The sequence below is a fragment of the Scyliorhinus torazame genome, chromosome 8 (genome assembly GCF_047496885.1).
Source record: "Scyliorhinus torazame isolate Kashiwa2021f chromosome 8, sScyTor2.1, whole genome shotgun sequence".
Taxonomy (NCBI): Eukaryota; Metazoa; Chordata; class Chondrichthyes; order Carcharhiniformes; family Scyliorhinidae; genus Scyliorhinus; species Scyliorhinus torazame.
In genome coordinates, this window is record NC_092714.1 from 281643533 (window position 1) to 281658314 (window position 14782).

General features: G+C 48.9%; 1 protein-coding gene across 1 annotated transcript in view; it reads left to right on the forward strand.

Annotated features, from left to right (window-relative positions):
* The window catches only part of fer1l4 (fer-1 like family member 4), a 527478-nt gene that overhangs the window by 322466 nt on the left and 190230 nt on the right, over positions 1-14782 (forward strand). The window contains exons 27-29 of the mRNA XM_072515422.1: positions 3135-3248; positions 4731-4892; positions 6437-6611. Of these exons, the coding sequence (XP_072371523.1) occupies positions 3135-3248; positions 4731-4892; positions 6437-6611 (451 nt within the window). The remainder of the gene's footprint in view (positions 1-3134; positions 3249-4730; positions 4893-6436; positions 6612-14782) is intronic.

Below are 14782 nucleotides of genomic sequence, written 5' to 3' on the forward strand. Positions count from 1 at the left end.
CCCTGGAAATCCCAAATCCAGTGTGTCCCAGCCCCCTGGAAACCCCAAATCCAGTGTGACCCAGCCCGCTGGAAATCCCAAATCCAGTGTGACCCAGCCCCCTGGAAATCCCAAATCCAGCGTGACGCAGCCCCCTGGAAATCCCAAATCCAGTGTTACCCAGCCCCCTCGAAATCGCAAATCCAGTGTGACCCAGCTCCCTGGAAATCCCAAATCCAGTGTGACCCAGCTCACTGGAAATCCCAAATCCAGTGTGACCCAGCTCCCTGGAAATCCCAAATCCAGTGTGACCCAGCTCCCTGGAAATCCCAAATCCAGTGTGACCCAGCTCCCTGGAAATCCCAAATCCAGTGTGACGCAGCCCCCTGGAAATCCCAAATCCAGTGTGACCCAGCTCCCTGGAAATGTAAAGGATTCCCGAAGTGAGTCAAGGGAGCCACATAGAACTTGCCAGCCTTCACTAGGTGGGGGTGTGAGTTTCCCTAAATCAGGAGACCAGTGGGTGGGATCTACTGGGAGATGCTAGGAGAGGCCTCTTCCGTGATCTACCCGGCTTGCGCGCCTCGCGTGATCTAATGCGAGCTCACGTGACACCGCAATTGGAGCAAGTAGTGAGTCTCACTCTGATATGCAGCTCACCCAAACTACCCGAGGCATTGGCATCCAACTCTTCAGAGACCTTAGACAAACGCACTGCTGCTGTCACCAGGCACTTTGGTACTGGCACCCTGGCAGTGTCACCCGGGTCCAGCCTGACATGGCACTGCCAATGTGCCCAGGTGGTACTGCCAGGGTGCCATGCTAGCATTCAGCCTGTGCTAGGGATCAGTCCCATGTGCCCTGCCTGTGTGAGGTGGGGTGTGGGGGAGGCCCGAGGACCCTTTTATACGTGAGTTGGGGCCTAGGGGGATCCGGGGGTCGTGTTGGAAGGGTCGAGTGTTTGTGGTGCTGTTTAAAAATGGCATCCGGATCTCCTCCTGCACTGAGGGGTTCTGGTGAGTGTAGCTCCTCATTGCAGGAAACGGGACTAAGTGCGTCCTCGCTGGGGTATCCCCGCTGAGGCCCCAGATTGCAACAAAACCCCATTTGATAGCGGGGTCTTTCTCGGTGCTGTGAGCATCGGGAATCACCCTGCTAAAAGCACTAACACAGGACTCTTGCAATTCGGTTAGATCGTGCGCAGGATTAAATTGTGTTTTCACTGTAGACTCTTCAGTACTCGAGTTTTCTTTACAGACTCAGAAACAGCAGGCAGGAAACATTTGAGAGAAAGAGCGAGAGAGCGAGATAGCAACATGTAGCCTCTCCTCAGCGTCCAGGAGATTTCTGCTGGGTCCTCCGAAAAAAACCCACCTGGCAGATCTCTGTCTGTTGCCAGGCAGAATACGGTCCCTGGCCAATCCATTGACCACCAGCCTACCAATCAAACTGAATCCCTCCAATCTCTTGGGTGCCATAAAGACTGAGTTCTTCTGTTCAAAATATATCTTCATACCACAGTGCACTATTCTGCAACTTTTGAGTTCCTCACTTCTTCAGCTCGACTTAAAGGTCATTAAAGATCTATAGACCAAAAACAATAACGACAAAATAAAAGAAATAGGAAATACGGGAATCAATAGGAAGGGCTCTCACACTGCCATCTTGTCTTTTGCCTTTGACATTTAATGGAATTACTATCGCTGAATCCCCGGCGATCAACATTCTGGGGGTTACAATTGACCAGAAACTGAGCTGGACCAAACCATATATAGACTGTGGGTGGAATTTCCGTGCAACCCACGTGCTGCGCAGCACCAGAGGTAGAACACCATTGGCCGCAAGGGGGATCTTCTGATCTGCCGTTTTCAAAAGGGTTTCCTATTGAATGCACCCCTCGCCACCTGGAAACCTGTGGCGTGCGTGTGCCACTGGTGGTACTGGAATATCCTGCTGGCATGAACGGCTGGTAAATTCCAGACTGTAGCTATCAGAGCAAGTCAGAGGGTAGGGGTTCTGTGGCGAGTAACTCCCCAAAGCCTGACCACCATCGACACAAGGCACATATCAGGAGTATAATGGAATACTCTCCATTTGCCTGGATGAGTGCAGCTCCAGCAACACTCAAGAAGCTCGACACCATCCAGGACAAAGCACCCCCTTCCACAAACATTCACTCCCTCCACCACTGACGAACAGTGTCAGCCGTGTGTATCATCTACAAGATGCACTGCAGGAACTCGCCAAGATCCCCCCAACAATACCTTCCAACCCACGACCACTACCATCTAGAAGGACAAGAGTAGCAGATACCTGGGAACCCCACCACCTGGAGGTTCACCTCCAAGTCACTCAACACCCTGACTTGGAAATATATCGCCGTTCCTTCACTGTCGCTGGGGCAACATCCTGAAATGAAAATCGCTTATTGTCACAAGTAGGCTTCAAATGAAGTTACTGTGAAAAGCCACTAGTCGCCACATTCCGGCACCTGTTCGGGGAGGCTGTTACGGGAATTGAACCGTGCTGCTGGCCTGCCTTGGTCTGCTTTCAAAGCCAGCGATTTAGCCCTGTGCTCTCCCTCCCTAACAGCACAGTGGGTGCTACACCCCCTCGGGGACTGCAGCCGTTCAAGAAGGCAACTCACCACCAATTTCTCAAGTGCAACTAGGGATGGGCAATAAATGCTGCCGTGACCAGCACAGTTCACATCCTAAGAGCAAATATAATATTATCTCATTGCTGTTTGTCTGATCTTGCTGTGTGGAGAGCAAGATTGGTTGACACATTTCCTATGTTACAAGAGTACATTTGATGCTGAGATAGATTCTTGATCAGTCGGGGAATCCAGTGTAACAGGTAAAGTGGACATGAGGAATCTCAGATCAAACATGACCCTATTGAATTGTGGAGCGGGCTCGAGGGGCCGAATGGCCTTCTCTCGGTCTCATACTTCAAAAATACTTCACTTGCTGTAAAGTGATTTGGGAGGTCCTGATGTCATGAAAGGTGCTATTGAAATGCAACTTTTCCTTTTATTTTTCACAATGAAATAAGTTAAAATTGTTAAGTGAGAGTTTACAAGAGCTAGAAAACAAAGAGTGTAGGTGAAAAAATGGGAGAATTCGCTCTTAAATGCACAACTCTCATTTTAGCCATCTTTACCGGACGATGTGGAGTCGAAAGATCCAGAATATCTGGATGAACAGATGAAATATTTCAGCATTCCTGCAGGAATTCGACCAAAGCTCAAGACATTCAGAATCGAGGTAAATTTCCATTTGGATATTAATTCTCCTGTGAATAATGTTGTCCCTTTTATTAACCTGAATTAACAAAGATGATGAAGGGAAAGCAGTGGATGTTCTCCATGATTTTTAAGAAAGTGTTTGACAATTTCTGCCGAAAAAGCTGTTTGACAAATTTGAGGCTTTTTGAGTAGGCGGATCAGTGCCAGCTGGAATTAAAAATTGGCTTCCGGACAGGAAATGGTTGTATTTTTGGACTGGGCTGGTGGACGGTGGTGTTCCCCATGAGTCACTGCTCCCTATTAGTGTTTGTATATTTGATATTGGAATACAGAGTCACATTTATGTATTTGCTGATTATACCAAACTTGGAGGTGTGAGAAACAGTCAGGATAATAGGAACTGACTGCAACAGGACATAGATAGGACAGCGGAATTGACAGACAAGTGGCAGATAGAATTTTCTACAAATGAGAGTGTATTTTTAGCAGAAGGAAAAGGAAGAGGCAATACAGCCTTAATAGGGTAAACGTTCCAATCCACTCCACCGGGGACATATTTGGCGCCACACTACCAGAAGGATGTGGAGGCTTTGGAGAGGGTTCAGAGGAGGTTTACCAGGATATTCCCTGGTCTGGAGGGTGTTAGCTATGTGGAGAGGCTGAATAGACTCAGACTGTTTTCATTAGAAGGATGGAGGTTGAGGGGTGACCTGATTGAGGTCTACAAGATTATGAGGGGCATGGATAGAGTGGATGGGCAGGCACTCTTTCCCAGGGTGGAGGGGTCAGTCACCACGGGGCATAGGTTTAAGGTCCATGGGGCAAAGGAGATGTGCGAGGCAGGTTTTTTACACAGAGGGTGGTGAGTGCCTGGAACGCGTTGCCAGGGGAGGTTGTGGAAACAGATACATTAACGGTGTTCAAAAGGCATCTTGACCAACACATGGATAGGATGGGTATAGAGGGTTACGGCACAAGGAAGTGCTGAGGGTTTTGGCCAAGACAGGCTTGGAGGGCTGAAGGGCTTGTTCCTGTGTTATATTGTTATTTGTTCTTTGAATCGTCATGGGCAGGACAGACAATTTGACAGACCGTTAAAGGGTCTATTGACCTGGGGTGGGAATTTCCAGTCTCCGGGCTGATGGAACTGGAAAGTCCCACCCAATGTCACAGTTGTGGAGAGTGTGCTGGGACAGAGGGAGCTGTTTGCGGTTCATCAGCATTGATCTTTGAAGGTGGCAGGTCATATCGAGAGAGTGCTTAACAAAGTAGGTGGAATCTTGCGATTCACAAATGAAGGTACTGAGTTCAAAAGCAGGAGTGCCATGTTTCACATCTGTTTTTCAAGCTCTTTTTCACTTAGGAAAGCAACAGAGAGAACTCAACCTGAAAAATCAATAACCTCAACTTTACCACAACTTTGTACTGTGTTATATATCCATTGCTGACTTTTAATCCTTCACATGTCCACACGCTGGATAAAATGTATTTTATTTTCTAGGTTCTGTTCTGGGGTCTCCGTGACCTGAAACGTGTTAAGTTTTTCGAGGTGGAGCAGCCCCAAGTTGCAATAGAATGTGCCGGCCAAAAAGTCGAGTCTGAAATCATTGCCAATTACAAGGAGAGTCCTAACTTTAATGAACTTGTGAAGTATTTTGAAGTGGTACGTCACAAATTATTCTGGAGAATCGACAGTTGAAGCTGTCAGTCATAAAATATTTGAACTGTTCTGAACATTGGGTCTTTATGGGTGTAAAAGCTGCAGAGGCTGGTAACCTGCAAAATGCTGCAAGTACTCAGCGAGCCTGGGATGACCTGGTTGTTGCTGACACCCACATGGGTCCTCTCCAAACCTGCTTTTTGTGGGATCTGTGGCACAGCTTGTTTCAGTCCTACCCAAGTCTCCTCCATTTCCTCTTTTTTTCTGGTAAATAGTAACTGTATTGATCCTGCTTCCCGATCTAACCCTGAACTGGAAACTTTCATCCAATTTCTCTCGCCTTCACAAGGTCCATCTTCAACACTTCTCTTCCCTTTCTTCATTTCTCTGTGTCCATTTCAAATATTCACTATTTGCCCACAGACTCCCGCAGCTTCATTTGACTGCAATATCACACATAAGCACGCTCTTCAATTTTCCCAGTTTCTGCCTCCATCACACATGTTGCAACATTCCATATGAGTGCCTTCGATATCTCTTTTCCCTCAACTGTAGATTTCCTCCCCACCATGACCTTCTAACTTCCATTTCACACACTCTTGCTCTCACCCCTTCCTCTCCCCCCAGAAACATGACAAGATTCTCTTCTCACCTTCCATCCCACCAGCCTCCATATTTAACAAATCATGCTCTGTTATTGCTTCCATCTCTGGCATGATGCCACCACCTAACACCTCCCCTCTCCTTCAGCACTCTCTCACCTTCATCATCCTCCAGAACCCTAGTTCACTTGTCTGTGACCCCAACACTCCCTCCCCTTCCATGACACCTCCCCATGCAAACACAGGAGGTACAACACTTGCCCCCTCCTCAGTCCCCACTGTCCAAGGCCCCAAACACTCCTTTCAAATGAAACAATGATTTATGTGAACATATTTCAACTTTGTATCTACTGAACTCACTGATTAGGATTCGCTTCCTGTACATTGAAGAGACCAAATGCACATTTGATGAGGGTATTGAGGAATGCCTCCACTGGGTCCGTAAGCATTATCCTGATCTTCCAGTGGCCTGCATTTTAATTCTGCACTTTGTTCTCACACTGATCTCCCTGTCCTCAGACTCCTGCAATGTTCCAATGAAGCTCAGTGTAGCTTGGGGAACAGCGCCTCATCTTACATTAAAGCAGTTTACAAACTCTGGACTCAACATTGAGTTCCCTCGGTTATTCACTCAGCTGCATCCGGCTGGAAGCTGCTTTTAGTCAGAGAGCTGAAGCCCTGATAACACCAGCCCTTCGCTGGCCGGGCCTTGTGGTTTCAACAGTCTGCATTATTGCACAACCTGCAGACGTTGGCACAGGAACAGGAACATTGGCACCTGCTGTGCAGTACAACACGAACTGGCTGATTCTCATAGCTCTTAAACTGCATTCGGCTAATTTCTATGTTGTGGTGCATTGCTAGATTGCTAGTACAATGAGCTGGATGAGTTGCTGTCATTGCAATGTTCTGGAGGTCAGTTTAATTGGAACTTTTGGTTCACAGGAACTCCCAGAGCAGATTTACCTTCACCCACCCCTCAGCATTTTTGTGGTGGAACAGCGTGCGTTCGGGCACACGGTCCTTGTTGGGTCCCACACCGTCACAAGATTGCAGCAGTATTCCCTGAAGGAACTAGAGGACAACCCAAAATCTGAAGATGATGATCTTAATACCAAAAGTAAGAATAATATATAAACTACGGAAAGGGGAACACAGAGGTGTGTCTGGGCACTGAGTGGCCCAGCAGGTTGGTGGGTGTGGGCTCCGTTGTGGAACAGGAATATCTGCCAGTGGGTCGTGTATCATTCAGACCAGCACCAAGTTTAATGGTTCTCAGTCTGTGCACCGACTTAACTGACCTCCCTGAGATAACTAACAACAATTTGCATCTATTTTGCAACATTAACATTGTAAAATTTTCCAAAGGAGCATTTGATGCGCAATCAATTACTCTCGAGACAAAGCGATTCATAACTGAAGGCTTTAATCTGCTAGAACTCTTCCCCAGCAGCTTCGATACAGAAAGTGAAGGCTGCTGGGACGGCATTGGTTCTTATACCCCGCCTCTCAGGGTGGAGCTACGTACATCAGCCAATGGTAGACTCCTGGGTCTAGCCAATGGTCATCCACCTCTCAGGTACCGCAATACCTGGTATTACCACAGCATTAAAAACAAAATTTGACACTGAGCGACTCAAGATAATTCGAGAGCCTGACTGAAACTTCATCAAAGATGTGGGTATTAAAAAGTGTCTCAAAAGAGAAAAGTGAAGTAGAGACTGGAGTGGTGCAGAGAAAGAATTCCCAGATTACTGAGTCCCTACAGCGCAGAAGAAGACCATTCGGCCCATCGATTCTGCACCGACCCTCCGAAAGAGCACCCCACCCAGGCCTACGGCCCCACCCTATCCCCGTAACCCAGTAACCCCACCTAACCTTTGGACAGTAAGGGCAATTTATCACGGCCAATTCACCTAACCTGCACATCTTTGGACTGTTGGAGGAAACCGGAGCAGCCGGAGGAAACCCACGAAGACACGGGGAGAACGTGCAGACTCCGCACAGACAGTGACCCAAGCCGGGAATTGAACCTGGGACCCTGGTGCTCTGAGGCAGCAGTGCTAACCACTGTGACACTGCCACCCTGCCGCTGTGAAGCAGCAGTGCAAACCACTGTGCCACCCTGGTGCTCTGAGGCAGCAGTGCTAACCACTGTGACACTGCCACCCTGCCGCTGTGAAGCAGCAGTGCAAACCACTGAGCCACCCTGGCACTGTGAGGCAGCAGTGCTAACCACTGTGCCACCCTGTGCTGTGAGGCAGCAGTGCTAACCACTGACCCGTCCTGGTGCTGTGAGGCAGCAGTGCTAACCACTGTCCCGTCCTGGTGCTGTGAGGCAGCAGTGCTAACCACTGTGCCACCCTTACTGTAATCTCTGCCTGGACATTTGTTGCTCATGAACAAGGAATTATTTGGATCCATGTGAGAATGACCCTCGATGCCATCGGCATAATTGTATCCAGTACTTTGGGAACAGAAATATGTATTTAGATAAATAAAATGTGCGGGATTCTCCACTGACCAACGCCAAAATCACAAAACATGATTGGACAGAGAATCGGTTCCGACGCCAAAATTGCGGAGGGTGGCGATTTGATGCCAAATCACGATTCTCCGTCACCTCGACAGTGCTGGTCCGGACGCACGTACAGTAAACACCGCTGGCATATTATTACGCCCCGACCCGGTATTCTCCAGGGCCTCCGCAATTCACTGCTTCCGATGGGCCGAGTCCCCGATGGCGAGGTTCACTTGTGCTTTTAAAAATTGTGAAACCGGCATCATGGCTGCTGAGGGAGAGAGGGGGGGTACGGAAAGTGTCCAACATCCCAATAGCCGTTACGCCTCGCGCGATCTAATTTAATTTTGTGAGATGAGTGCCACCTCCAATGGGTGGGACGCAGATTCACATTGTTAAAGGAGCTTAAAAGCTCACTTAATTGTGCTGCCGCCAGATCAAACAGCCACCCATCAGTCGGAAGCCATTTAGCGCTGGGCCCCAAACGGGGGGTTCTCTCAGGCGATCAGAGGTCCTCAGGTGGTCGGCTTCTGGCCAGACTGACACACTGGTACTGCTGGTGCCACCCTGGCAGTGCCACCCAGGCACCCTGGCAGTGCCACCTGGGCAGTGCCACCTGGGCACCCTGGCAGTGCCACCTGGGCATCCTGGCAGTGCCACCTGGGCACCCTGGCAGTGCCACCTGGGCACCCTGGCAGTGCCACCTGGGCACCCTGGCAGTGCCACCTGGGCACCCTGGCAGTGACACCTGGGCACCCTGGCAGTGACTCCTGGGCACCCTGGCAGTGACACCTGGGCACCCTGGCAGTGACTCCTGGGCACCCTGGCAGTGCCACCTGGGCACCCTGGCAGTGCCACCTGGGCACCCTGGCAGTGCCACCTGGGCACCCTGGCAGTGCCACCTGGGCACCCTGGCAGTGCCACCTGGGCACCCTGGCAGTGCCACCTGGGCACCCTGGCAGTGCCACCTGGGCACCCTGGCAGTGCCACCCGGGCACCCTGGCAGTGCCACCTTGGCACCCTAGCAGTGAATCGTGGGCACCATGGCAGTGCCATGGTGCCAGGCTGGCATTTTCCCTGTGCCAGGAATCGGGCCCTTGGTGCCCTGCTGTTAAGTTGTTTGGGTGCAGGTTGTCTTGCGGACCCCCCAATAGGTGAGTTGGGGGAGTCCAGTGGTCATGTCAGGGGGGGTCAAGAGATCGGGGCACCATTTAAAAATAGCACCTGATCTCTCTCTGCAGAGAACAGCTCCGTTCGTCAGAGCTCCTTGGTGCAGGATATGGGCTAAGTGGGGCCAGTGGGAACCAGGGGAACCAAAAAATAGAGCTGGTAGCACGGTGGCACAGTGGTTAGCACTGTGGCTTCACAGCACCAGAGACGCAGGCTTTAGTCACTGTCTGTGCGGAGTCTGCACTTTCTATCAGTGTCTGTGTGAGTTTCCTCCGGGTGCTCCGGTTTCCTCCCACAGTCCAAAGATGTGCAGGTTAGGCGGATTGGCCAAGCTAAATTGCCCCTTGGGGTGGGGTTGCAGGAATAGGGCGGGGGATTGGGCCTGGTAGGGTGGTCTTTCGAATGGTCGGTGCAGACTCGATGGGCTGAATGACCTCCTTCTGCACTGTAGGGTTCTATGAATCATTCGCTAGTGTGGTTAAAGCACCGGGACCGGCCCCTCCATTCCTGCACAGAATGGACTTTTGTTTTAGTTAAATCAATGTGTTTGATCCAGGGATTTGCTGTATTAGTGCCAGGTCATCAGTCAGGAATTATTAAGATGAAAAGGACAACCTATTTAACAATGAAGCCAGGCCTTTAACTTTTGGTTATCACATATCTGACATAGAAGGAGCAGGCTGATGAATCAAAGCATAAGAACATAAGAACTAGGAGCAGGAGTCGGCCATCTGGTCCCTCGAGCCTGCTCCGCCATTTAATGGGATCATGGCTGATCTTTGTGGACTCAGTTCCACTCTCCGGCCCGTACACCATATCCCCGAATCCCTTTATTCTTTAGAAAGGCATCTATCTTTTTCTTAAAGACGTTTAAAGAAGGAGCCTCAACTGCTTCACTGGGCAAGGAATTCCAGAGATTCACAACCCTTTGGGTGAAGAAGTTCCTCCTACACTCCGTCCTAAATCTACTTCCCCTTATTTTGAGACTATGCCCCCTAGTTCTGCTTTCCCCGACCAGTGGAAACAACCTGTCCGCATCTATCCTATCTATTCCCCTCATAATTTTATATGTCTCAATAAGATCCCCCCGCATCCTTCTAAACTCCAATGAGTACAGTCCCAGTCTACTCAACCTCTCGTCATAATCTAATCCCCTCAACTCTGGGATCAACCTAGTGAATCCCCTCTGCACTCCCTCCAGTGCCAATATGGCCTTTCTCAGGTAAGGAGACCAAAACTGAACACAATACTCCAGATGCGGCCTCACCAACACCCTATACAATTGCAGCATAACCTCACTAGTCTTGAACTCATCCCTCTAGCAATGAAAGACGAAACTCGATTAGCCTTCTTAATCACCTGTTGCACCTACACACCAACTTTTTGCGACTCGTGCACCAGCACACCCAGGTCCCTCTGCACAGCAGCATGTTTTAACATCTTACCGTTTAAATAATAATCCATTCTGCTGTTATTCCTCCCAAAATGGATAGCCTCACAATTGACAACATTGAATTCCATCTGCCAGACCCTAGCCCATTCACCTAACCTATCCAAATCCTTCTGCAGACTTCCGGTATCCTCTGCACTTTTTGCTTTACCACTCATCTTAGTGTCGTCTGCAAACTTTGACACATTGCACTTGGTCCCCAACTCCAAATCGTCTATGTAAATTGTGAACAACTGCGGGCCCAACACTGATCCTTGAGGGACCCCACTAGTTACAGGTTGCCAACCAGAGAAACACCCATTTATCCCCACTCTCTGCTTTCTGTTAGTTAACCAATCCTCTACCCATGCCACCACTTTACCCTCAATGCCATGCATCTTTAGTTTATGCAGCAACCTTTTGTGTGGCACCTTGTCAAAAGCTTCCTGGAAATCCAGATATACCACACCCATTGGCTCCCCATTATATACTGCACTGGTAACGTCCTCAAAAAATTCTACCAAATTAGTCAGACACGACCTACCCTTTGTGAACCCATGCTGCGTCTGCCCAATGGGACAATTTCCCTCCAGGTGCCCCGCTATTTCCTCCTTAATGATAGATTCCAGCATTTTCCCTACAACCGGAGTTAAGCTTACCGGCCTATAATTACCCGCTTTCTGCCGACCTCATTTTTTAAACAGTGGTGTCACGTTTGCTACTTTCCAATCCGCCGGGACCACCCCAGAGACTAGTGAATTTTGATAAATTATCACTAGTGCGTTTACAATTTCCCTAGCCATCTCTTTTATCACTCTGGGATGCATCCCATCAGGGCCAGGAGACTTGTCTACCTTTAGCCCCATTAGCTTGTCCAATACTGCCTCCATGGTGATTACAATCATCTCAAGGTCCTCACCTATCATATCCTTATAAGCACATGTTTATTTCTGTGTTTTGGGTGGCGATGACATAAATGGTGAATCTCTGTCCTACTTGGGCTGTGGATTAGACAGAAAATGAAAAGTGCAGTCAGCTGTTCACTGTGAATTCATTGGCTGTTGTCAAGCTGACCAGTGACATCCCATGTCCCAGTTTGAAGCTGCTCTTGCTGTTTCCCTCATTGCTGGAATGGACAGGCGATAAGATTGTGTTTTGGATTTTAACAACCAAACACCAGAAAATACTGTAAATGTGTGGTAAACCACTGTTCTTACACTACAGGTACTACGGTACACTGCCATTGTACTCCAGTCTTTACAGTAAATCCTGGCCTGCTGGCTCCACCCAGCAGGCTCTGTATAAAAGTGTACGCTCTCCTGCGCTGCCCCATTCTTGGGTCCAGCTGCAGGAGGCTTAACATCTAGCACAGTAAAGCCACCATAGTTCACCATTCGCCGCGTGGTCATTGATGGTGCATCACTGTATTGTGCTAGAATTTTGAAGATGAACGTCTTACTCAAGCTGGTTCGCCTGGAGCTGAACCCTCACGCAGCCGACGCCACAGTGACCTTCCAGCACTGGCTAGCCTGCTTTGAAGGATATCTCGGAGCATCCACAGAAGTCATCTCAGACCCACAGAAGCTCCAAATACCCAACGCACGGGTGAGCCCACAAATCTTCCCCCTCATTCGGGACGCTCCCACCTACACGGAGGCGATAGCACTACTGAAAGGACAGTATATCAGGACTGTAAACCAGGTGTTCGCCAGGCACCTCCTGGCCACAAGACGACAACTCCCGGGGGAGTCTCAGGATGATTTCCTGCGTGCATTGCGGATACTTGGCAGAAACCGTAGTTGCCAGGCGGTGTCGGCAGTCCAACACATGGAGCTATTTCATGGGCACCAAGTCCAACTATGTCTGCCAGCGCTTATTAGAAGGGGGTACACTCGGCCTCACAGAGACAGTACGGCTTGCTAACTCCTTAGAAGTGGCTTACCGCAACCTGGAGTCCTACACCTCCGACCACGCTGCACCCTCATGGGCCCCACCATCATCCGAGCCGGGTGCACCGCAAGCCTGTGCCGCGGAGCAGCCAGCTAACTCCAGAGGTTCCAAATGTTACTTTTGTGGCCAGAACAAGCACCCCAGACAACGCTGCCCAGCGCGGAGCGTGACCTGCAACGGGTGTGGTAAGAAGGGCCACTTTGTCACCGTTTGCCAGGCTCGATCGGTCGCTACCGCAACACCCCCCATGTGCGATCCAGGGCGCCGCCAACTTCGCCGCCACGTGCGGCCTGTGGGCGCCACCATAAGAACATAAGAACTAGGAGCAGGAGTAGGCCATCTGGCCCCTCGAGCCTGCTCCACCATTCAATGAGATCATGGCTGATCTTTTGTGGACTCAGCTCCACTTTCCGGCCCGAACACCATAACCCTTAATCCCTTTATTCGTCAAAAAACTATCTATCTTTATCTTAAAAACATTTAATGAATGAGTCTCTACTGCTTCACTGGGCAAGGAATTCCATAGATTCACAACCCTTTGGGTGAAGAAGTTCCTCCTAAACTCAGTCCTAAATCTACTTCCCCTTATTTTGAGGCTATGCCCCCTAGTTCTGCTTTCACCCGCCAGTGGAAACAACCTGCCCGCATCTATCCTATCTATTCCCTTCATAATCTTATATGTTTCTATAAGATCCCCCCTCATCCTTCTAAATTCCAACGAGTACAGTCCCAGTCTACTCAACCTCTCCTCGTAATCCAACCCCTTCAGCTCTGGGATTAACCTAGTGAATCTCCTCTGCACACCCTCCAGTGCCAGTACGTCCTTTCTCAAGTAAGGAGACCAAAACTGAACACAATACTCCGGGTGTGGCCTCACTAACACCTTATACAATTGCAGCAGAACCTCCCTAGTCTTAAACTCCATCCCTCTAGCAATGAAGGACAAAATTCCATTTGCCTTCTTAATCACCTGTTGCACCAACTTTTTGTGACTCATGCACTAGCACACCCAGGTCTCTCTGCACAGCAGCATGTTTTAATATTTTATCATTTAAATAATAATCCCTTTTGCTGTTATTCCGACCAAAATGGATAACCTCACATTTGTCAACATTGTATTCCATCTGCCAGACCCTAGCCCATTCACTTAGCCTATCCAAATCCCTCTGCAGACTTCCAGTATCCTCTGCACTTTTTGCTTTACCACTTATCTTAGTGTCGTCTGCAAACTTGGACACATTGCCCTTGGTCCCCAAATCTAAATCATCTATGTAAATTGTGAACAGTTGTGGGCCCAACACTGATCCCTGAGGGACACCACTAGCTACTGATTGCCAACCAGAGAAACATCCATTAATCCCCACTCTTTGCTTTCTATTAATTAACCAATCCTCTATCCATGCTACTACTTTCCCCTTAATGCCATGCATCTTTATCTTATGCAGCAACTTTTTGTGTGGCACCTTGTCAAAGGCTTTCTGGAAATCCAGATATACCACATCCATTGGCTCCCCGTTATCTACCGCACTGTTAATGTCCTCAAAAAATTCCACTAAATTAGTTAGGCACGACCTGCCCTTTATGAACCCATGCTGCGTCTGCCCAATGGGACAATTTTCATCCAGATGCCTCGCTATTTCTTCCTTGATGATAGATTCCATCATCTTCCCTACTACCGAAGTTAAGCTCACTGGCCTATAATTACCCGCTTTCTGCCTACCTCCTTTTTTAAACAGTGGTGTCACGTTTGCTCATTTCCAATCCGCTGGGACCACCCCAGAGTCTCGTGAATTTTGATAAATGATCACTAGTGCATTTGCAATTTCCCTAGCCATCTCTTTTAGCACTCTGGGATGCATTCCATCAGGGCCAGGAGACTGGTCTCCCTTTAGCCCCATTAGCTTGCCCATCACTACCTCCTTGGTGATAACAATCCTCTCAAGGTCCTCACCTGTCATAGCCTCATTTCCATCAGTCACTGGCATGTTATTTGTGTCTTCCACTGTGAAGACCGACCCAAAAAACCTGTTCAGTTCCTCAGCCATTTCCTCATCTCCCATTACTAAATCTCCCTTCTCATCCTCTAAAGGACCAATATGTACCTTAGCCACTCTTTTTTTGTTTTATGTATTTGTAGAAACTTTTACTATCTGTTTTTATATTCTGAGCAAGTTTACTCTCATAATCTATCTTACTCTTCTTTATAGCTTTTTTAGTAGCT